The sequence below is a fragment of the Nannobrachium achirus genome (assembly GCF_963921795.1).
Source record: "Nannobrachium achirus genome assembly, chromosome: 5".
NCBI classification, from domain to species: domain Eukaryota; kingdom Metazoa; phylum Chordata; class Actinopteri; order Myctophiformes; family Myctophidae; genus Nannobrachium; species Nannobrachium achirus.
The window spans coordinates 52,759,539-52,784,267 of record NC_137814.1 but is presented as its reverse complement, the minus strand read 5'-3'; the positions used below and the strand labels follow the sequence as shown (position 1 = coordinate 52,784,267).

At 41.4% G+C, this 24,729-nt stretch overlaps 1 protein-coding gene across 1 annotated transcript; it reads left to right on the top strand.

The window, feature by feature from the left end:
* Positions 1–2,677: 2,677 nt before the first annotated feature.
* Positions 2,678–23,385, top strand: LOC308285162 (glycine--tRNA ligase-like; the record flags this gene model as incomplete). Its single annotated transcript, XM_080725880.1, has 14 exons — positions 2,678–4,732; positions 4,840–4,858; positions 8,979–9,134; positions 9,882–10,109; positions 10,227–10,318; positions 12,600–12,610; positions 15,521–15,642; positions 16,502–16,648; positions 16,805–16,899; positions 17,636–17,649; positions 21,780–21,901; positions 22,384–22,530; positions 22,717–22,808; positions 23,275–23,385. The coding sequence occupies exons 1-14, from the start codon at positions 2,681–2,683 to the stop codon at positions 23,383–23,385; spliced, it is 3,408 nt and encodes a 1,135-aa protein (XP_080582006.1). The 5' UTR covers positions 2,678–2,680.
* Between the last annotated feature and the right edge of the window lie 1,344 nt (positions 23,386–24,729).

Here is a 24,729-nt window from a genome sequence, read left to right as displayed (position 1 = left end):
TCCAGCTATGCTAATGTTATCTCTGCCTCTGCAGGGAAAGGACCTGACGTCACTTCCGGTTCATGTCAGAGCAGCCATGAGCTATCGATGGACGAGCGGTGACTAGGGAAGGTTAGACGATCGCCGATTTTCAGATAAAAATAATTTATTTCGTTTTAATGACCCAGTACGGTAAAAGACGGCGCGGCTGAGACATCCTTGCTCAGATGTCCGGTATATTCCGGTTTTAATATTAAGTGGTTCCCCGTGGCTTGGAAAGGGTTAAGCACATATCTGGGAATGCCCATATTTGGTAATGTCCATATATGGGCATGGTCTGACATCACATTGTTGACTATCATGCAGGGGTCTCCATATATGGGTAACTGGTCCGATATACATCACTGGCCAGATGGCCAAGAATTGGCGCGACCTCGCCCTTTATGTCGCCCTGAGGCGTCTTATTAGTAGGCCTATGTAAACGATCACAGCTTGTCCGTATGTGTGTATGTGTGTATCTCTGTCTGTCATGCCTGACACTGGTTCTATGGGTTTGTCGCTCTGACATCATGCTCTGACGTCACTGTGATGTCAGGGGAACCACTCTTAACAGAATGGGTTTGCTGCTCTGACATCACACTCTGGCTTCAGTGTGATGTCCCACTAACAGAATCCCTTTTATGCCCATATATGGAGTTCCCTGATGTCATCTTAAGCCCATATCTAACATGACTTCATATGGCAATGCCCATATATGGAGGCCACATCGGCCATATACCACAGAATCCATATATGGCCAAGACAGATGGCCAAGACAGCCCATATCTGTGTGGCTGGTTCTACAGACAGGGATCTCCATGTATGGGCACACAACGATGTCAAATGTCATAGACGTCATAGGACTTTCACATAACGAATAACTGATTAAGCATGTTTGGGCTCTCACAGCTTCTCCATATTCAGTACATGGATCTCCATATATGGGTACCAGAGGTCTCCATATATGGGTAACTGGTCCGATATACATCACTGGCCAGATGGTCAAGAATTGGTGGGACCTCGTTGCATGTCGCCCTGAGGCGTCTTACTAGTATAAATAAATATAAACAAGACAAGCAGAGGCCATTCCCAGATGAATCATCGATGGGCTCATTTATGATCCCTGATGCTTGCAGTAAGTCATTCTGAGTGTTACTAATAACTACAATTATTATGTTGAAGAAGTACAAATAACACAGGTTACAATACAAAAATAATTTCACATAACGCCATTTTAACAATACCAATCACTGCCTATCGATTCTGTTCAGATGGGATCTATCAGGTTGTGTCTTTTAAGCATTATTCATCCATTTGCTCCTCTTGCTTTTGCCCCCAGTCATCTACTGCTAAATCAAACGATGGATTATGCAAAGCCACTGTATTTCTCTCACACACACACACACACACACACACACACACACACACACACACACACACACACACACACACACACACACACACACACACACACACACACACACACACACACACACACACACACACAGGAAATGCAGGACGCCAGCAGGGCGGGAATTTACATAGACAATTAGGAGGTGAAATTGAGCATAGGAGATTTTCAAGGGTCATCTGAGCCATCAGTCCAAGGTGACAGCTAGCTATCACAGGACAGGACAGGACAGGACAGGACAGGACAGGACAGGACAGGACAGGACAGGACAGGACAGGACAGGACAGGATATAGTAGGGCTGCACGATATGGACAAAATGTCATAGCTCTGTGTTTATGACAAATATTTTGATATCAATACGATATATGATATTACCGTACACATTTCATATTCAATATTTTAAGAGTTGCAACAGAGAAATATAAGCATCATTCAAAAAACAGGGCAACGTAACGATGTGGCCGATTTACCGCCCAGGCCGATATATCTCCCAGGCTGATATGCCCATATCTTGCCTTTTGCGATATTGATATTGTGCATGGTCATACCTTGATAACGATACAATAACGGTAAATTGTGCAGTAGTAGTATATACCGGTAGTACAGTGCACAGCACAGCACAGCACAGAGCACAGCACAGAGCACAGCACAGAGCACAGCACAGCACAGCACAGCACAGCACAGCACAGCACAGCACAGCACAGCACAGCTCTGTAGGGTGAAGGAAGCAGGATGTGTACTGTACTGCTGAACCAGCTACAGATAAGAGGGTCAGAGATGGAGTTGTAAGATGGAACTGTACTTGTGATTTATTCAAGTTATATTTTTCATTGTCGGTGCCGTAGAGAAGGCACTTGCCAGCCTTAGTCTTAATGGATACCACTGCAAGTTAGACCATGTCACAGGATGCCTGGAACTCCATATATGGAGATAAAGGACATATTAAAGTCTGACATCATAGACTCCATCCTGGAACTCCATATATCATCAGATCATCCATACAGATTCCACTGAGACTCTGTCTGTCTCTATGCTATACTTCTTACAAAGGTCTTCCCTCTGATTCTCATCCATCTACCACTATTTCACCCTGTGAACCACTTGAATTGGTCATCTCGGTTTCAATCCTCAATTCAGGCTGGACATTTGTCTAAGCTGAGGTTTAGCACGCTGTCGAGCCTTTGGTCTCTTACAGTCGGTCTACACTTGTAAGAAGAGACAGAAAGGTGTTCGGCACCGGCAGACAGAACATGGATGTTAATATTGAAGAGGTTCTGGCCCCGCTCCGGCTCATAGTCAAAGAACAGGGGGATGTGGTGCGCAAGATGAAAGAGGAAGGTGCCCCTAATGTAGACGTCACTGAAGCTGTTGCTGAACTAAAGGCAAGGAAGAGAACACTTGAGGCCAAGGAACTGGCCATGCAGCCCAAAGATGACACTGTTGATAGAACCAAGATGGAGAATACTTTGAAGAGGCGATTCTTCTATGATCAGGCTTTTGCCATCTATGGAGGTGTGAGTGGTCTGTATGACTTTGGGCCTGTGGGATGTGCCCTGAAGAACAACCTCTTGAAGGTCTGGAGGCAACATTTTATCGAGGAGGAACATATTCTGGAGATTGACTGCACCATGCTGACCCCAGCGCCCGTCCTCAAGGCGTCAGGGCATGTGGACAGGTTTGCTGACTACATGGTGAAAGATGTCGAGAATGGTGAATGGTTCAGAGCTGACCATCTCCTTAAAGATCACCTCCAGAAGCTGATGTCTAATAAGAAGTGTTCTGCAGAGAATAAGGCTGAGATGACAGACGTCATCACTCAGATGGACAACTTTACCCAGCAAGAGTTGACCGACCTCTTTGTGAAATACAACGTCAAGTCGCCCACCAAAGGAAATGAGCTCACTGCCCCCACATCCTTCAACCTGATGTTTCAGACATCCATTGGGCCAGGAGGGAATATGCCGGGCTATCTGAGGCCTGAAACCTCTCAGGGAATCTTCCTCAATTTCAAACGCCTGTTAGAGTTTAACCAGGGAAAACTCCCGTTTGCTGCTGCACAGATTGGCAAATCCTTCAGAAATGAAATCTCTCCCCGCTCAGGACTCATACGTGTTAGAGAGTTCACCATGGCTGAGATTGAGTACTTTGTGGACCCCACTGAGAAGGCCCACCCTAAATTCCACAATGTGAAAGACCTGGATATACTGCTGTACTCCTCCAAGGCCCAGACTAGCGGCCAGGCAGCCTGCATCATGACTCTGGGTGATGCTGTGGACAAAGGAGTAATCAATAACTCTGTCCTGGGATACTTCATTGGGAGAATTTACCTGTACCTTACTAAAGTGGGTGTGGCCAAAGATAAGCTACGCTTTCGTCAGCACATGGACAACGAGATGGCCCACTATGCCTGTGACTGCTGGGATGCAGAGACCAATACCTCTTATGGCTGGGTAGAGATTGTAGGGTGTGCCGACCGTTCATGCTATGATCTGCAATGCCACGCACGGGCTACAAAGGTCCCTCTGGTTGCAGAGAAGTCTCTGAAGGTGCCCAAAGTTGTAGATGTTGTACAGTTTGAGCCCAACAAAGGGGGCATTGGTAAGTTATACAAAGAGGATGCTAAGCTAGTAATTGAGTACCTTTCACAGCAACTTGACGAGTGCTTCATTACGGAGCAGGAGCAGCTGCTCAGTGAGACTGGAGAGTTTACTATTGAGACAGAAGGAAAGTCTTTCACACTCACAAAGGACATGGTCAGTGTAAAACGCTCCCAGGAGAAACAATCTGTGGAGGAAGTCGTTCCCAGTGTAATTGAGCCCTCGTTCGGCATTGGCAGAATCATGTATAGCATCTTTGAGCACACATTCCATGTCAGAGAAGATGATGAACAAAGAACGTATTTCAGCTTCCCTGCCACTGTGGCTCCATATAAATGCTCCGTCCTTCCTTTGAGTCCAAAACAGGAATTCTTGCCTTTTGTGAGTGATTTATCCGCTGCGCTGACCAAAAACGGCGTGTCTCACAAAGTGGACGACTCCTCCGGGTCCATCGGGAGGCGCTACGCCAGGACGGATGAGATCGGAGTGGCTTTTGGCATCACCATCGACTTTGACACCGTGAACAAGACGCCCCACACAGCCACTCTGAGAGACCGCGACTCAATGACACAGATCAGAGCCCAGGTCAGTGAGTTGCCGGAGATGATCCGAGATCTGGCCGACGGCACCTTGACTTGGGGAGAGGTCTGTGAGAAGTACCCCACTTTTGAAGGACAGGAGGCCAGCAAGAAGGACACCAGTCCTGTAGGAGCCATTTCTTAAGTTCATATTCAGTAATATGTATTTATTTATTTATTTATTGTGGTTTATGTGTGTGCATTAATTCCTATAGTGTGCTCAACCCCCTGCAGGCCTTCCTTATAAGGAGAGGTACATCATACTGGGGGCGTGACAGACTGAGTGACAGTCTTTAGACCTCATTTGCTCGCAAGTTTTTCATTTAATTTTTTGCCAGTTTAAATCTTTTTAAAAAGAAGGAAAATAAACATCTTTAATTTGAAACCTACGCAAACCTGGAGTGGACATTCCCTTCTTCAAGCTGCAACAAGCGTCTATATATTTCAGTCTGGTGATTCACATGAATGGTAAAAATCACACCCAATGTGAACTGAGCGGTGGTCGTGCTTGCATAACTTCTTCAGACTAGGATTTAAGTCTAGGATGTACAGGCTATGATACACACACACATTTTGCTATGGCAAACCACTGAGGAAAAAGGCTACAGACATACGACATATGACATCACTAGACAAACATGATGCTACGCACGCACACACATTTTACTATGGCAAAACGCTGAGGAAAAAGGCTACGGACACACGCGCAGCCACTTATAGGAGCGGTTTGCACCGCTCAAAAAGCGTTTTTTAGACAAAACAAAAGGATATGTGTTCACTACAACACCAGTGAAGTGTAAATGTCTCACTCATCTCTGCCTGTCAGGCCTAGGTTTAGATAGGGTTAGCTATTGACTTTTTGCATTATTCAGTGGTGGGAAAAGAAGGCTACTAACACTCTTACTTGAGTACAAATACTCCTGGTCAAATTACTCCACTACAGGTGAAGGTTTCTCTAAAATGTGTACCGAGTTAAGTAATAGTCAAAGGTAAATGTTTTTTAGTGTTGCTCCTGTAGGCTATTGATTAAAAGAAAGAAAAAAAGAAAATAAAAGAAACGTTGATCACAAGTCAACACACTGAAAATTGTCCCTCTATTTGTCTGCCACCGCAGACTGCACACATGAGTGGAAGCACCATGCATGCAAACAACATGTATTTTTTTATGTTAATGTCAGTTTGAATTGTGGCAGTTTCAGATAAAATAGCGGTCTACCGCTACTTTACATCATCATCTCTCAACCCACCACATATCTTTTTTCATATGGGAATGACCATATATCGAGGAAGACAGCCCATACCTGTGCGGCTGGTTCTGACAGGGATCTCCATGTACTGTATGGGCATAATGTATGGGCATAAAAGGGATGTACTATATACAGTACATGAATCTCCATATATAGGTAACTGGTCCGATATACATCACTGGCCAGATGGCCAATAATTGGTGCAATCTCGCCCTTTAGGTAAGATGCCCTGAGGCATCTTACTAGTATTTACAAAGAGAGACATGCCATGCACTAACACACCCACACACACGCGCACACGCGCACACACACACACACACACACACACACACACACACACACACACACACACACACACACACACACACACACACACACACACACACACACACACACACACACACACACACACACACACACACACACACACACACACAGCACATAAATAAGATGCTACTGTAGTGTGGCTATGGGTCGATTCATAATCCACTCTTAGAGACAAAAATATTTGGGTTCAGCTCTGTTTAAACTACATTAGGACGAGTATGAATCAGCCCTAAGAGTTGAGGGAAGGAACCTGAGAGATGAGTTGTGTTGACTATTTGTAGAATATATGAGGCCATGCAGTTTGAGATGTAATTATTTTTAATCACCAAACAATACAAACTTGGAAGTCATTATTGTGTCTAATGGGACTTTTGACCATGCTGTACCAAGTACAATGTCTCACAAAGCTCTGTGACGGTTGACTATGTTAAAATGTTACAGGGTATATATATATATATATATATATATATATATATGTATATATGTATATATATATATATATATATATATATGTATATATGTATATATGTATATATGTATATATATATATTCTTTTTTTTTTCTTTTTTTTTAGTGGTGGTAAACCGCTCCATAGAGTGGCTGGGTGTGTGTCTGTAGCCTTTTTCCTCAGCGTTTTGCCATAGTAAAACGTGTGTAGCATAGCCTGTACATCCTAGACTCAAATCAGTCTGAAGACGTTATGACCACCGCTCACTTCACATTGGGTGTGATTTTTTTTAAGAGAGTTACAGATAGGACTAGGAGGCAAATTGGAGGAATTCAACTGAAGGGCCACATATTCTCTAATAGCTTAGACAAAGCAGGAGAGGAAGGTCAACCTTCATTAAACCTTCCATTACCCGTGTATGGAAATGAAGAGGCCAGTCTTATCCTGTTTTAATGCTATCAAACACTGGCTTTAAATGACCTATGAAGTGCCAGTCTAAACCCATGTTTATGTTTCTGATCAGAAGTGAATGTTGTCGTGGAATTGTAGATCAGGGGGGCACGGTGGTGCTGTCGCCTCACAGCTGGAAGGTTCAGGGTTCGATTCCTCCCGGGGATACTGGGAGCGTGTTCTCTCCTCTACTGTATGTCACCAGTGCCCATACATGTAGGTGGGGTTGGCGAAAGGGCTTTCTGTGTGGAGTTGTTCTCCCCGTGTCCCCTATAGGGTAGGTACCCTATAAAACACATGCAGTAATCCTGGTCTCTATACTGCCTGGCCCTGGTCAGCTGGGCTGCCTGATGGAGGGGAAAGGAACTGGTTGGAATAACGTGCTACGTCCTACTGGGGAGACTCACTCCTCATTCACTGGAGGAAGCATGAGCTCAGTTCGGGGATCTCCCCAGGTTGGCAGAGTGAGAGTAGCACCCGGGATTACAGTTCATGAAATTGGCATGGGTGAAAAATGGGTTACAAAATCATGGGATACAATTTCTTTTAATTTTAAGTAAAGAAAAAAGGAATTCTGGATCAAGCTGTATGAGGCAAAAGGAGTCAAGATAATATTATTCTAGTTGGTGATATGAAGTCATATTTCATCTGCGTTTATTTATATCTGCCTAACTCTCCTAACACTGCTGATTCACCCTGCCTTATTGCCTATGTCCTCATATCAGTTTACTTAAATTACTTCAATTCCAAAATCACAAGCATTATGATTGGCTTAGGACATACAGGCAGTAAGGCACAACGATGCAACAGTGTTAGAGAGTAAAGCAAAAATGTCAATTTGGTCAAAAGATTGAGATTTGGTGTTTAGGTAATGATTCTGACAGGGAACATAGCTTTAGAGCATTTCCATAATTATTGAAGAATCAACTTCAACTCCACCTCCTTGAGGTCACTAAGAGAAGGTGGGGGAGAACATTTAAAGGGGATAAAAGCAAAGGACGGACATTTCAACTGGAGAGAGAGAGAGAGAGAGAGAGAGAGAGAGAGAGAGAGAGAGAGAGAGAGAGAGAGAGAGAGAGAGAGAGAGAGAGAGAGAGAGAGGGAGAATGAATACATTTTAGAGCAAACTGAAGGAAGACAGATAATTTGTGGGATCTTGGCAAGAGTTAAGGTAAGGCCAAACTCTTATTTTGTTTTACACTGGGTACTGCATATTGAGGGCGTCATTTGGGGTTTTGGTGGGATGGCAACTGCCACCCCCTAGTTTTCCCATTTATCCTCAAAATTCAGGTCTATTATTCATACAGTATATATATATATATATATATAAATATATATATATATATATATATATATATATATATATATATATATATATATATATATATATATTTATATATATATATATATATATATATACATACATACATACATAAATATATGTATATATTGCACATTAATCAGATTTTAGGTCGATACATGTAGACATTTCTTTCTGCAACCATACAGAAATTAACCATTTTAAAAGTCCCTATCTTGGGCATGTCATTACTCTACTGGTGAAAATAATACTAATACTAATACTAATAATAATAATAATGATTTTAACCTAATGTGTTTCTGTTTCAAAGGATGAGGGGGGAAATACTGTTCTTCCTAACTCTCTCAGGTTAGGGGTGTGTGTGTGTGTGTGTGTGTGTGTGTGTGTGTGTGTGTGTGTGTGTGTGTGTGTGTGTGTGTGTGTGTGTGTGTGTGTGTGTGTGTGTGTGTGTGTGTGTGTGTGTTTGTGTGTGTGCGTGCTGCGTGCGTGTGTGCGTGCATGCGTGTGTGTGTGCTCTAATCATACAATTTTATATATCGGCAAATTCATTCTTTTTCACTGAAGCTGTGTCTCCTGACAGGCTTGTGGAGCCTGTCCCCTTGTGAGGCGGACAGACAGTTCTTCTATGTGACGGAGAAGATGACCTGGAGAAAAGCTCAGAGTTACTGCAGAAACAACTACCACGACCTGGCCAGCCTGCTCAACATGGAGGACAATAGCAATCTTCTGAAGAACCGTGAATTACACATGGATAGGGTCAATACTGCGAGGGCGTGGATAGGGCTTTATGACGACAAGAGAAATTGGACTTGGTCACTGAACAGCACAGGCCATCACAGTGACACACACTTTACCAACTGGAACTTGAAGACGGACGAACCTAATGTTCAACGTGGAAATCAGATTTGTACCTACATAAATGGAGCTGGTTACTGGTTAGATGGGGGCTGTGATCAAAAATTTCATTCAGTCTGCTACAATGGTGGGTCTTTACAATGATGTCTTCTGAGCGGTTTCATATGTCTATTCACCACTGGCCCATATGCTCATACATTACGACAAAAATATCGGATCTGCAAAAATATATACATATTAAAGTCGGTCGGGCCAATGGTTCTTGAGATACGAGCTGAACTATGAACAAACCAAGATTTTGCATTCATAGAATAAGTAAAGTAACTAGCTGGTGCCATGTCATAGTTCCGACCTCCCATTTTTCCGACCTCGCATTATTTCGACCCGACCACCTAAACCTAATCTCAATCCTAACCTTAACCTCAGTAAAACTAACGCTGGTGAATGCTAACCTGGTGAAATAATAACCTGCCAACGCTGGTGAAAGCTAACCTGGTGAAATGCTAACCTGCTGACACTGATGAATGCTAACCTGGTTGAGAGGTCGGACTGATGATCAGTCCTCTTGGGCAGAACACTTTCAGTCCAAACTCAAGTATTCTTTTTTCTATTCCATGTTGTGTTCTAGGTTCTGCTTACTTTGTCCAGGACACTCCACGATCTTGGTTGGAGGCTCAGCAATACTGTCGGGATGAGCACATGGATCTGGCCAGTGTGATGGACGAAACTGAGAATACGGAGATGACCAAAAATCTGAGAGGCGCCCGCGCCGCCCGCACATGGATGGGTTTGTATAGAAAGCCCTGGGCCTATTGGTCTGAGCAGCTGAGTGTCAACTTCACACACTGGGATGAGGGTAAGCCCAATAATGTACGCCCAGTTAACAAGACTGTAGGCTGTGCTGCAATTAACCCCAACACAGGGAAGTGGGGGGACCTATCGTGTGCTACAAAATTACCTTTTGTCTGCCAAGGAGAAGCTGAACACCAGGCGAGGCTCAAGGTTAAGATCAGCTCTGAGGCTGATATGAACGACCCTGAAGTCCAGCGTCAGCTTCTACAGCAGGTGAGATGATGGACCACAATATCCTTGCAGTGAGAAGGGAAACTTAGTTTAGATTGAAAAAAGAAAAGTCACCAGTATAGAGCCCTGAGGGACTTCGGTCAATTAAACCCCAGCATCGTCCCTTGCATTGTGGGGAAAGCCTTTGCAGAAAATAGCAGATGGAAAATCTCAGCTATTTTTAGTGAATTCTTTCCCCACGATAGTATAGTATAAAGCCCTCTTTGCCCTCTCTCTCTCTCTCTCTCTCTCTCTCTCTCTCTCTCTCTCTCTCTCTCTCTCTCTCTCTCTCTCTCTCTCTCTCTCTCTTTCTCTCTCTCTCTCTCTCTCTCTCTCTCTCTCTCTCTCTCTCTCTCTCTCTAGGTGCATGCTATGCTGGAGAAGCAGGGGATGTCAGATTTCAAGCTGCGCTGGACCCAGAGAGACGGGAACATCTTCCACAAGGAGGAGGAGGAGGAGCCAAAAAAGAAGAATTGAGAAATCATGTCCTTTTGGCTTTGCTTGCTCGATGGCAGTATATCTTATGCTTGTATATGACTTAAGCCAGTGGTTCTCAATGTATTTGGGCGAAAGAGGTTAAAATAATTGTGCTGCTGGAAGGACCCCTGGAGTACCCCGGACCCCCACTTTGAGAACCACTGACTTCAGCCATAAAATATTTGCCATCTGTGCAGTACAAGAGCAAACCATGTTGCATCACAATGCGTTGTGAAGATGTAGATCAGCTGTTTAGGAATAAGATTTACAAAAATACTATTACAATGTTTTTATCTTTTTAATTTGTATTTTACACATTTCTAGACCAAAATAGGGACGTGACACGTGAGGGTTAATAAATAATAATAAAGTAAACTGATTTCTTCAGGAAAGGCTCTTCAACAAGGCTATCTTGTTACCAACTGCATGATTGTAGTTCTACCGATCCTGTAGTTTTGAAAGTGTCTTTGAGTCTTTGATAGATCACCAACATTTCATGGCAATGTTTTTTGTTTACTGTGTTCTTTTCAGTTATTTAATTTTGGCAGTGATAAAAAGGTGGAGAAAAAAAAACGTATTGCCGAATTTTATTCAATTTACAAATTACAATGTAGGCATTTGGCACTCTTAATCCAGAGCGACTTACAATAAGCAAGGTAATAAATCAATACATCAACATAACTACAAGGTAATACATCAATATATCAATATAAATACATCAAATGTATAGAAATAGTCATCTAGACCAGTAAAAAAAAAACGTTATGAAAACGAAAAAATATATAACAAATGCTATCTAAATTTCATGTATGGTCATTGAGGGTAGGCAAGCCCTAAGTGCTATGGGCCGAGCTGGAGTCTGAAGAGGTGAGTCTAGGGCAGCAAGAGCCGATGATTTCCGCGTCCGCGTCCATGGACGCGGCCGTGGAAATCAGCGGCTGTCTCTCGTCTAGGGAGTGAGTCTGCCGTTCTAAGTGCAACAGGGAGTTTATCCCACAGTTTGTGGAATTCAGCAGCATTGAAGCTAAGACTGTGCTAGCATGCAAATGATGATCATGTTCTTTTGTTTGTTTATTCATGATAACTTGCTGTTTTGAAATGTGTTTTCTTTTGTTTGGTCTTTAATTGTTGCACATCTAATGCTTTGTAATTCATTCAATTTAAAATTCAATAAAAGGAATGATTATAGTCATTGTATCCTGTCAAAAACAGATCATTAAATAAAGTTCAAATTGCTTTGAGCCCTCTTCACTTTTTGTCTTCTTTAGCAGAAGTTTGTCTATACTGTATGTCTATAAAAATATTCATTCAATATTTATGAAGATCTTTTGAAAATAGCAGATCTACAAGCTCAAAACGTGTCACGATGCGACGCGTTGTGAGCTTGTAGACCTGCTATTTTCAAATGGCCAAAGTTTAAATAGTACTAAATATTACAGGGCTGAAGTGGTTACTGTATGTTTTGTAATAATAATCAAGTTTTCAAATAATTGGACATTTTGTAAAAGTACAAAATTCTTATCAGATGTAGTGGAGTAGAAGTAAAAGTATAGAGTAAGTGTACTTAATTACTTTACACCACTGCCAATAGCTAAAGGTCACACTCTCAATGTCACTATTCCATCACATGACTCTGCACCCTGTGTCCTAAACACAAATGAATTGCACTGGTTTTGCATAAGGCCAAGCAAGTTGATTTGTATTAAAAGCTTATTTGCATCCAGTAAGTCCTGTGATCCTTCACATATTCTTAAGATGATCGTAGGCTGTCTTAATTAACTGTGTTAATGTGGCTGTTGAAACTCAGGGTCTGACTCCGTGAATACACCATGATTTATTTCTTGGGGTTGTGATTTTTCAGCGGTGTTAACCGCTCATAAGTTTGACTTTGTGTGTAGATTTGTACGTTCTGCTTCTAATATTGATTTTCTATTGAGTTTGATGTCCCCAAATCTGGATTTTTGCAGATTATTCCGATTTCATTGCAATCGATACCGTTCTGTCTACATGTCACACGTGTTATAATTACAGAATTATTTTATTTTATGCAACTATGAATTTATGAACCACTTTCAACATGGCATCCCGATTTTGGGAATGTCATTATATATATTTTTCCACCGAAACAAATAGCCTAAAATTGATCTACAAAGCTCTCAAGGCGTTGTGGCGAGGCATTGAGAGACGCGTAGATTGTTATTTTAGAAATAGGAGCTTAAAGGGATATTCCACTTTCAACAGGGAAACAGCTTATGGGCCTCTCTCCACATACACACCCATTGTAATTTCAAACTCCATTTTAACCATGATAAATTCATTAAAAACACCCATTATCTTTTCTGGTGACTCAAACTACCCTCCTAATACGTGAACAGGCCGTGTTTTTTCAATAACTTTTTTAATTTATTTTTAATAATCCTTTGGGAAAATGGAAAAAATTAAATACAAAAATAATTATTAAAAATACGCGAAAAAAGTTATTGAAAAACACGGCCTGCTCACGTCTTAGGAGGGTAGTTTGAGTCACCAGAAAAAATAATGGGTGTTTTTTATGAATCTATCATGGTTAACCGTTTTAGTGCCAGCCCCTAGAGGGCGCCAAAGAATGCCAGGGTTTGTCCCATAGGCGAGCGTATTAGCATCCGGGGACTCACGTTGCAGTGACGCGCGTGCTCACGTTCGTGCACGTCATGGAAAGGTCCCGGATGAAAATGGCTACAGAATAGCTATTAGCATTTTGTCATTTAAAAGATCATTTTTAGGCGATTTCGCCGTAAATAAACCTCGCGCCACATCCCTAAAAACACAATCCAGAGATATGGGCCTCCAAAGATGTGGTTTCATTGGATTCGGCGGCGATTCGCGGCAACGTTCGCGGCTAACGGCCGGCCGGGGGGCTCCCGGATTTCGATCACTGGCTTGAAAATTTAGGCCCAGGCTTCAGAAGGCCTCGGATCATTTTATTCATTTCATTAAAAAAGCCGAACATGTTCGGGATAGGCACACTGGACTACGTTCCGGAAGCGGCGCTGAACATTCAGTGAACATTGGGGGGCTCAAAAATGTATTTTAAACCATTTTTAATGGAATATATCGTCGGACCATGTAAAATGGCTAGCTGGCTAGCGTAGGACGAGCCAGGACCACCCACGCAGCTCAGGGTAAGTCAATTAATAAAAAAAAAAATTGTATTGGATTGAAATAAAGCCGAACATGTTCGGGATAGGCGCAGAATGAGTTAAAATGAGTTTGAAGTTACAATGGGTGTGTGTGGGGAGAGGCCCTGGGCCTGGAGGGCCTGGTAACATTTACATCAAATATCTAAATATTGAATCAAGCAAATTAAAAACTGTTCAGGGTGTTCATAAAAGCCTGATTAGACGATAAAATGACCAAAGGTTTTTTTGCGAGTAAAACATCCCTTTAAAGGTAACCTATTTTTTGCCACCCCCTATTTCTTTCTGAAATGACGCCTCTGCCTAAGATATCCCCGGGACAGACAGAGATTTGGTGGCTTATAGCAGTGGTTCTCAACCTTTTCAGGTCGTGACCCCCCAACTTAATCATTTGAACTGGGGAACCCCCACCCTGACAAGCACTTGGAATTGTAGGAGTTGAGGCTTAACATTTAGTGTGAATCGGTTCCACAGATAAATATCGAGAAATGTTTGCCCCTTTCTTATATTATTTGACAATTTGGCCAATGTTTGACAGGTTTTTAATAGTATAGTTTGTTGATTACTTCTGATGCAGTAATGTTTTTTTTTAGGTATTAAAAAGGTATTTTAAAAGTCCTAAAATCGTCACTTCATGACATCAGTGATAGGAGGTAAATTCATTTGTAGGAGGCCTGTAGACATTTAGGAACCTAGCTGGAGAGGTGGATGAAGGTGAAGGGATTCAAATGAAGGGCCACACATTCAAAAGAGGACAACATTTCCATATTGATTAAAGACAACTGCAACTCCACCTCCTTGAGGTCACTAAGAGAAGGTGGGTGAGAACATTTAAAGTGGATAAGAGGTGAACGACAGACACTTCAACAGGTGTCAGCGATACGACCAGAGAGAGAGAGAGAGAGGTGAGAGAGAGAGAGAGAGATAGAGAGAGAGAAGGAGAGAGAGAGTCAGAGGATAGAAGAGAGAAGAGGAGAGAGAGAGAGAGAGAGAGAGAGAGAGAGAGAGAGAAAGTTGACATGTAGAACAAATTGAACGAAAACAGATAATTTGTGGGATCTTGGCAAAAGTCAAGGTAAGGCCAAACTCTTATTTTGTCTAACACTTGGTACTGCATATTGAGGGGGACATTTGGGGTTCCGGTGGGATGGCAGTTGCCACTGCATAGTTTTTATATTTATTTTTGATGTGTGTGCGTGTGTGTGTGTGTGTGTGTGTGTGTGTGTGTGTGTGTGTGTGTGTGTGTGTGTGTGTGTGTATTTTTTTTCCTTTTTGTGTTTCCTCATTTATAATAGTTATAATTTATAACTTTTTTTTCTGTTTCACAGGATGAGGGGGGAAATACTGCTCTTCCTCATTCTCTCAGGTTAAGAACCAGTGTGTGTGTGTGTGTGTGTGTGTGTGTGTGTGTGTGTGTGTGTGTGTGTGTGTGTGTGTGTGTGCGCGAGCATATGTTTGTGTGTACTCCAATTACACGCTAATCAGCAAATTCATTCTTTTCACTGAAGTTGTGTCTCCTGACAGGCTTGTGGAGTCTGTCTTCTTGTGACAGAAAGTTCCACTATGTGACGGAGAAGATGACCTGGAGCAAAGCTCAGAGTTACTGCAGAAACAACTACCACGACCTGGCCAGCCTGCTCAACATGGAGGACAATAGCAATCTTCTGAAGAACCGTGAATTACACATGGATAGGGTCAATACTGCGAGGGCGTGGATAGGGCTTTATGACGACATGAGAAATTGGACTTGGTCCCTGAACAGCACAGGCCATCACAATAACATACACTTTACCAACTGGAAGACGGGCGAACTTAATGATCAACGTGGAAATCAGATTTGTACCTTGATAGATACTGCAGGTTACTGGGGGGATTGGCCATGTGATAAAAATTTTCATTCAGTCTGCTACAATGGTGGGTCTTTACAATGATGTCTTCTGTGAGGTTTCATGTGTCTATTCACCATTGACCCATATGCTCGTACATACAGTACGCCCTATATATTACGACAAAAATATAGGATCTGCAAAAAAATATATTTATTAAAGTCGGTCGGGCCAATGGTTTTGGGGATACGAGCTGAACTATGAACACACAGAGATTTTGCATTCATAGAATAAGTAAAGTAACTAGCTGGTACCATGTCATAGTTCATTCATAGAATAAGTAAAGTAACTAGCTGGTACCATGTCATAGTTCATTCATAGAATAAGTAAAGTAACTAGCTGGTGCCATGTCATAGTTCCGACCTCCCATTTTTCCGACCTCCAATTATTTCGACCTGACCACCTGAACCTAACCTCAATCCTAACCTTAACCTCAGTAATACTAACGCTGGTGAATGCTAACTTGGTGAAATGCTAACCTGCTGACCCTGGTGAAATGCTAACCTGCCGACACTGGTGAATGCTAACCTGGTGAATGTTAACCTGGTCGGACTATTGAGAGGTCGGACTTATGATCAGTCCCCTTGGGCAGAACACTCTCAGTCCAAACTCAAGTATTATTTTTTCTATTCCATGTTGTGTTCTAGGTTCTGCTTACTTTGTCCAGGACACTCCACGATCTTGGTTCGAGGCTCAGAAATACTGTCGGGATGAGCACATGGATCTGGCCAGTGTGATGGACGAAACTGAGAATGAGGAGATTACCAAACTTCTGAGAGGGGACACATGGATGGGTTTGTATAGAAAGCCCTGGGCCTATTGGTCTGAGCAGCTGAGTGTCAACTTCACACACTGGGATGAGGGTCTGCCCAGTGATGTACGCGCACTTAAAAGGCCACTTGGCTGTGCTGCAATTAAATGTGCTACAAAATTACCTTTTGTCTGCCAAGGAGAAGCTGAACAACACCAGGCGAGGCTCAAGGTTAAGATCAGCTCTGGGGCTGATATGAACGACCCTGAAGTCCAGCGTCAGCTTCTACAGCAGGTGAGATGATGGACCACAACATCCTTGCAGTGAGAAGGGAAACTTAGTTGTTTAGATTGAAAACAGAAAAGCCACCAGTATAGAGCCCTGAGGGACTTCGGTCAATTAAACCCCAGCATCGTCCCTATTGTGGGGAAAGCCTTTGCAGAAAATAGCAGATGGAAAATCTCAGCTATTTCTAGTGAAGTTTTTCCCCACAATAGTATAGTATAACTATAAAGCCCTCTTTGCCCTCTCTCTCTCTCTCTCTCTCTCTCTCTCTCTCTCTCTCTCTCTCTCTCTCTCTCTCTCTCTCTCTCTAGGTGCATGCTATGCTGGAGAAGCAGAGGATGTCAGATTTCAAGCTGCGCTGGACCCAGAGAGACGGGAACATCTTCCACAAGGAGGAGGAGGAGGAGCCAAAAAAGAAGAATTGAGAAATCATGTCCTTTTGGCTTTGCTTGCTCGATGGCAGTATATCTTATGCTTCTATATGACTTAAGCCAGTGGTTCTCAATGTATTTGGGCGAAAGAGGTTAAAATAATTGTGCTGCTGGAAGGACCCCTGGAGTACCCCGGACCCCACTTTGAGAACCACTGACTTCAGCTATAAAATAGTTGCCATCTGCAGTACAAGAGCAAACCATGTTGCATCACGATGCGTTGTGAAGATGTAGATCAGCTATTTAGGAATAAGATTAAAAAAATACTATTTCAATGTTTTTATCTTTTTAATTTGTGTTTTACACATTTCTAGACCAAAATAGGGACGTGAGGGTTAATAAATAATAATAAAGTAAACTGATTTCTTCAAGAAAGGCTCTTCAACAAGGCTATCTTGTTACCAACTGCATGATTGTAGTTCTACCAATCCTGTAGTTTTGAAAGCGTCTTTGAGTCTTTGATAGTTCACCAACATTTCATGGCAATGTTTTTTGTTTACTGTGTTCTTTTCAGTTATTTAATTTTGGCAGTGATAAAAAGGTGGAGAAAAAAAGTATTGCCGAATTTATTCAATTTACAAATTACAATTTAGGCATTTGGCACTCTTAATCCAGAGCGATTTACAATAAGCAAGGTAATACATCAATACATCAACATAACTACGAGGTAATAAATACATCAATATATCAATATGAATACATCGAATGTATAGAAATAGTAATCTAGACCAGTAAAAAATCACACCCGTGTGAACTGAGCGGTGGTCGTGGAGGCTGTGCAACAGCACTACTGGGTGGGTGCAGCGGGGTTAGTGTGCTTTACAATGCTGTAGTTTCTTCACACACTCTAATTTATTTGACCCTAAAACATTCAGTTTGTTAATAATAATAATAATACTTGACCACACATGCTGGCCCACCCTTCCCCCCTGTGTGTGTGTGTGTGTGTGTGTGTGTGTGTGTGTGTGTGTGTGTGTGTGTGTGTGTGTGTGAGAACAACAGCGCCCCTCCCTTAACATGTGTGGTCAGAAAAGGTACTGCAGGCTTGAGGCTACATACACGGACAGCCGGACGGCCGGACGGATACCCACACACACGGCCACGTATAGGAGACGGTGTGACCACCGCTCAAAAAAAACGTTATGAAAACCAAAAAATATATAAAAAATGCTATCTAAATTACATGTATGGTCATTGAGGGTAAGTCCTAAGTGCTATAATGGGCCGAGGTGGAGTCTGAAGAGGTGAGTCTTCAGACCACAGCAGAAGCTAGGGAGTGAGTCTGCTGTTCTAAGTGCAACAGGGAGTTTATTCCACAGTTTGTGGAATTCAGCAGCATTGAAGCTAAGATTGTGCCAGCATGCAAGGTCAAATGATGATCATGTTCTTTTGTTTGTTTATTCATGATTACTTGCTGTTTTGAAATGTGTTTTATTTTGTTTGGCCTTTAATTGTTGCACATTTATGTGTTGAAATTCTTTATTAGGAATAACCCCGTTGAGATGTAGCATCTCGTTTTCGAGAGGATCCTCCTAAGCACAAACAAAAATGTACAACAGAGCAAGAAAAAGTGCAGAGAGAAAAGAAAATAGAAAAAACAAAACAACAACAAACAGAAACAAAGCAAAACAAAATCAATCAGAATTTAATGCTTTGTAATTCGTTAAATTCATTATAATAATCATTGATGATGTTTAGTCATTTAAAATTCAATAAAAAGAATGCTATAGTCATTGTATCCTGTCAAAAACAGATCATTAAATAAAGTTTAAATATCTTTGAGCCCTCTTCACTTTTTGTCTTCTTTAGCAGAAGTTATCATGTCTATAAAAATATTCATTTAATATTTATGAAGATCTTTTGAAAATGGCAGATTTACAAGCTCCAAACGTGTCACGATGCGACACGTTGTGAGCTTGTAGACCTGCTATTTTCAAATGGCCAAAGTTTAAATAGTACTAAATATTATACTGCATGTTTGTTTTGTAATAATAATAGCTATAGCAATAGCAAAAGGTCACACTCTCAATGTCACTATGCCACCACATGACTCTGCACCCTGTGTCCTAAACACAAATGAATTTCACTGGCTTTGCATAAGGCCAAGCAAGTTGATTTGTATTAAAAGCTTATTTGCATCCAGTAAGTCCTGTGATCCTTCACATATTCTTAAGATGATCGTAGGCTGTCTTAATTAACTGTGTTAATGTGGCTGTTGAAACTCAGGGTCTGACTCCGTGAATACACCATGATTTATTTCTTGGGGTTGTGATTTCTCCACCGGCTGTCTCTCGATTTTTCAGCGGTGCTAACCGCTCATACGTTTGACTTTGTGTGTAGATTTGTACGTTCTGCTTCTAATATTGATTTTCTAGTTTAATGTCCCCAAATCTGGATTTTTGCAGATTATTCAGATTTCATTGCAATCGATACCGTTCTGTCCACATGTCACACGTGTTATAATTACAGAAGCATTTTATTTTATGCAACTATGAATTTATGAACCACTTTCAACGTGGCATCCCAATTTTGTGAATGTCATTATATATATTTTTTCACCGAAACAAATAGCCTAAAATTGATCTACAAAGCTCTCAAGGCGTTGTGGCGAGGCATTGAGAGCCGTGTAGATTGTTATTTTAGACATGGGAGCTTAAAGGGATATTCCACTTTCAACAGTGAAACAGCTTATGGGCCTATCTCCACATACACACCCATTGTAACTTCAAACTCCATTTTAACCATGATAGATTCATTAAAAACACCCATTATTTTTTCTGGTGACTCAAACTACCCTCCTAATACGTGAGCAGGCCGTGTTTTTTCAATAACATTTTTCATTTATTTTTAATAATTATTTGGGAAAATGGAAAAAAATGAAATACAAAGATAATTATTAAAAATAAGTGAAACAAAGTTATTGAAAAAACTCACGTATTAGGAGGGTAGTTTGAGTCACCAGAAAAATAATGGGTGTTTTAATGAATCTATCATGGTTAAAATGAAGTTTGAAGTTACAATGGGTGTGTGGGGACTGGGGAGAGGCCCTGGGCCTGGAGGGCCTGGTAACATTTACATCAAGTATCTAAATATTGAATCAAGCAAATTAAAAACTGTTCAGGGTGTTCATAAAAGCCTGATTAGACGATAAAATGACCAAAAGTTTTTTTGAAAGTGAAATATCCCTTTAAAGGTAACCTATTTTTTGCCACCCCCTATTTCTTGCTGAAATTACGCCTCTGCCTAAGATATACCCGGGACAGACAGAGATTTGGTGGCTTATAGCAGTGGTTCTCAACCTTTTCAGGTCGTGACCCCCCAACTTAATCATATTTGAACTGGGGAACCCCCACCCTGACAAGCACTTGGAATTGTAGGAGCTGAGGCTTTACATTTAGTGTGAATCGGTTCCACAGATAAATATCGAGAAATGTTTGCCCCTTTCTTATATTATTTGACAATTTGGCCAATGTTTGACAGGTTTTTTATAGTATAGTTTGTTAATTACTTCTGGTGCAGTAATGTTTTTTTTAGGTATTAAAAAGGTATTTTAAAAGTCCTAAAATCGTCACTTCATGTCATCAGTGAAGAGAAGGAGGTAAATTCATTTGTAGGAGGCCTGTAGACATTTAGGAACCTAGCTGGAGAGGTGGATGAAGGTGAAGGGATTCAAATGAAGGAACACACATTCAAAAGAGGACAACATTTCCATATTGATTAAAGACAACTGCAACTCCACCTCCTTGAGGTCACTAAGAGAAGGTGGGTGAGAACATTTAAAGTGAATAAGGGCGAACGACAGACACTTCAACAGGTGTCAGCGATACGACCAGAGAGAGAGAGAGAGAGAGAGAGAGAGAGAGAGAGAGAGAGAGAGAGAGAGAGAGAGAGAGAGAGAGAGAGAGAGAGAGAGAAAGTTGACATGTAGAACAAATTGAACGAAAACAGATAATTTGTGGGATCTTGGCAAAAGTCAAGGTAAGGCCAAACTCTTATTTTGTTTAACACTTGGTACTGCATATTGAGGGGGACATTTGGGGTTCCGGTGGGATGGCAGTTGCCACTGCATAGTTTTTATATTTATTTTTGATGTGTGTGTGTGTGTGTGTGTGTGTGTGTGTGTGTGTGTATTTCTTTTCTTTTTTTTACGTAATGTGTTTCCTCATTTATAATAGTTATAATTTATAACTTTTTTTTCTGTTTCACAGGATGAGGGGGGAAATACTGCTCTTCCTCATTCTCTCAGGTTAAGAACCAGTGTGTGTGTGTATGTGTGTGTGTGTGTGTGTGTGTGTGTGTGTGTGTGTGTGTGTGTGTGTGTGTGTGTGTGTGTGTGTGTGTGCGCGCGAGCATATGTTTGTGTGTACTCCAATTACACGCTATAATATCAGCAAATTCATTCTTTTCACTGAAGTTGTGTCTCCTGACAGGCTTGTGGAGTCTGTCCTCTTGTGACAGAAAGTTCCACTATGTGACGGAGAAGATGACCTGGAGCAAAGCTCAGAGTTACTGCAGAAACAACTACCACGACCTGGCCAGCCTGCTCAACATGGAGGACAATAGCAATCTTCTGAAGAACCGTGAATTACACATGGATAGGGTCAATACTGCGAGGGCGTGGATAGGGCTTTATGACGACATGAGAAATTGGACTTGGTCCCTGAACAGCACAGGCCATCACAGTGACACACACTTTACCAACTGGAAGACGGGCGAACCTAATAATCATCGTGGAAATCAGATTTGTACCTTCATAAATCCTGCTGGTTACTGGTTAGATGGGGGCTGTGATCAAGAATTTCATTCAGTCTGCTACAATGGTGGGTCTTTACAATGATGTCTTCTGCGCGGTTTCATGTGTCTATTCACCACTGTCCCATATACACGTACATACAGTACGCGCTATACATTACGACAAAAATATCGGATCTTGAGATACGAGCTGAACTATGAACACGCCGAGATTTTGCATTCATAGAATAAGTAAAGTAACTAGTTACTACTCAGCACTCTCGGTCCAAACTCAAGTATTTCTTTTTTTCTGTTCCATGTTGTGTTCCAGGTTCTGCTTACTTTGTCCAGGACACTCTACGATCTTGGTTCGAGGCTCAGAGATACTGTCGGGATGAGCACATGGATCTGGCCAGTGTGATGGACGAAACTGAGAATACGGAGATTACCAAAAACCTGAGAGCCCACACATGGATCGGTTTGTATAGAAAGCCCTGGGCTTATTGGTCTGAGCAGCTGAGTGTCAACTTCACACACTGGGAGGTGGGTAGGCCCGCTGTATTACGCCCAGTTAACAAGGCTCTAGGTTGTGCTGCAATTAACACCAACACAGGGAAGTGGATGCACCCATCATGTGCTACAAAATTACCTTTTGTCTGCCAAGGAGAAGCTGAACACCAGGCGAGGCTCAAGGTTAAGATCAGCTCTGAGGCTGATATGAACGACCCTGAAGTCCAGCGTCAGCTTCTACAGCAGGTAATACGGAGGACCACAATATCCTTGCTGTAAAAAGGGAAACTTTTGCCGAATTCTTATATGGAAGGAATAATGTGTGAAAATCTGACATGATGTTTCCCAATGTGTTATGCTCACAAACGCTCTCAATGGCTATTTTCAGCAAAGATATTTAATTTAGAGTGAAAACAGAAAAGTCTCTAGAATAGAGACAATTAAGCCTTCGCAGAAAATAGCAGATGGAAAATCTCTTCTATTTTTAGTGAAGTCTTTCCCTACAATAACAGAAAAACAGAAAATACACTAGTATAGTATAACGTCCTGGGGGACTCAGGGTTTTTAAGTGGATACATTTGCGAAGGATCTCAAGAAGAGGTTGTCTGTTTCCCTCTCCCTCTCCCTCCCTCCCTCCCTCTCCCTCTCCCTCCCTCCTCTCTCTCTCTCTCTCTCTCTCTCTCTCTCTCTCTCTCTCTCTCTCTCTCTCTAGGTGCATGCTATGCTGGAGAAGCAGGGGATGTCAGATTTCAAGCTGCGCTGGACCCAGAGAGACGGGAACATCTTCCACAAGGAGGAGGAGGAGCCAAAAAGGAAGAATTGAGGAGGCTTGTCCTTTTGGCTTAGCTCTGATGGCAGTATATCTTATGCTTGTATATGACTTAAGCCAGTGGTTCTCAAACTTTTTTATGTCAAGGAACCCCAAATTGATATGTATTGAAAGTGGTTACAATTATTTTCATTTTAACCCCCACCCAAGGACCCCTGGAGTCCCCCGGACTCCACTTTGAGAACCACTGACTTCAGCTATAAAAACCATCTACCGTACAAGAGCAAACCATGCATTGTGAACATGTAGATCAGCTATTTAGGAAAAGTTATACAAAATACTATTTCAATGTTTTTATCTTTTCATTTATATTTCATGATTTTTTAGAGCAAAATAGGGGGTTAATAAATGTAACCTGATTTCTTCAAGAAATGCTCTTGAACAAGGCTATCTTGTTAGCAACTGCATGATTACCAATCCTGTAGTTTTGAATGTTTCTTTGAGTCTTTGATGGTCACCAACATTTTATGGCAAAGCGTTGTGTTTATACTGTATTCTTTTGCAAGGTCAAATGATAATAGTGTTCTTTTGTTTCTTTATTCATGCTTGCTGTTTTGAAATGTATTTTATTTAGTTTGGCCTTTAATTGTTGCACATTTAATGCGTAATTCATGAAACAAATTATGATAATTAATATGGATCATATTTAGTAATTTAAAATTCAATAAAAAAAATAGTCATTGTATCCTGTCAAAAACAGATACAGTAATTAAATAAAGTTTACATTGCTTTGAGCCCTCTTCACTTTTGTCTTCTTTAGCAGAATGTCCATTTCACAAGTTATCATGTCTATAAAAATATTCATTCAATATTTATGAAGATCTTTTGAAAATAGCAGAAGCTCAAAATGCGATGTGACGCGTTGTGAGCTTGTAGATCTGCTCTGCTATGTAGATCTGCTATTTTCAATTTAAATAGTACCAAACATTACAGGGCTGAAGTGGTTACTGTATGTTTTGTAATAATAATCCAAATCAAAGTTTTCAAATAATTGTAGTGGAGTAAAAAGTACAATATTCTTCTCTGGTGCAGTGGAGTATAAGTAAGATATAGAACATTGGACATAATGTACTTTAGTAAAGTAAATGTACCTCAAAAAGGTCACACTCTCAATGTCACTATTCCACCACGTGTGACTCTGCACCCTGTGTCCTAAACACAAATGAATAGCACTGGCTTTGCATAAGGCCAAGCAAGTTGATTTGTATTACAAGCTTATTTGCATACAGTAAGTGTGATCCTTCACATATTCTTAAGACAACAAGGGTTCATATTTTCGATTGCAATTAGAGAAAAGAAAAGGTTAGTGTTGAAATATTTTCATTTACTTCGTTCTAT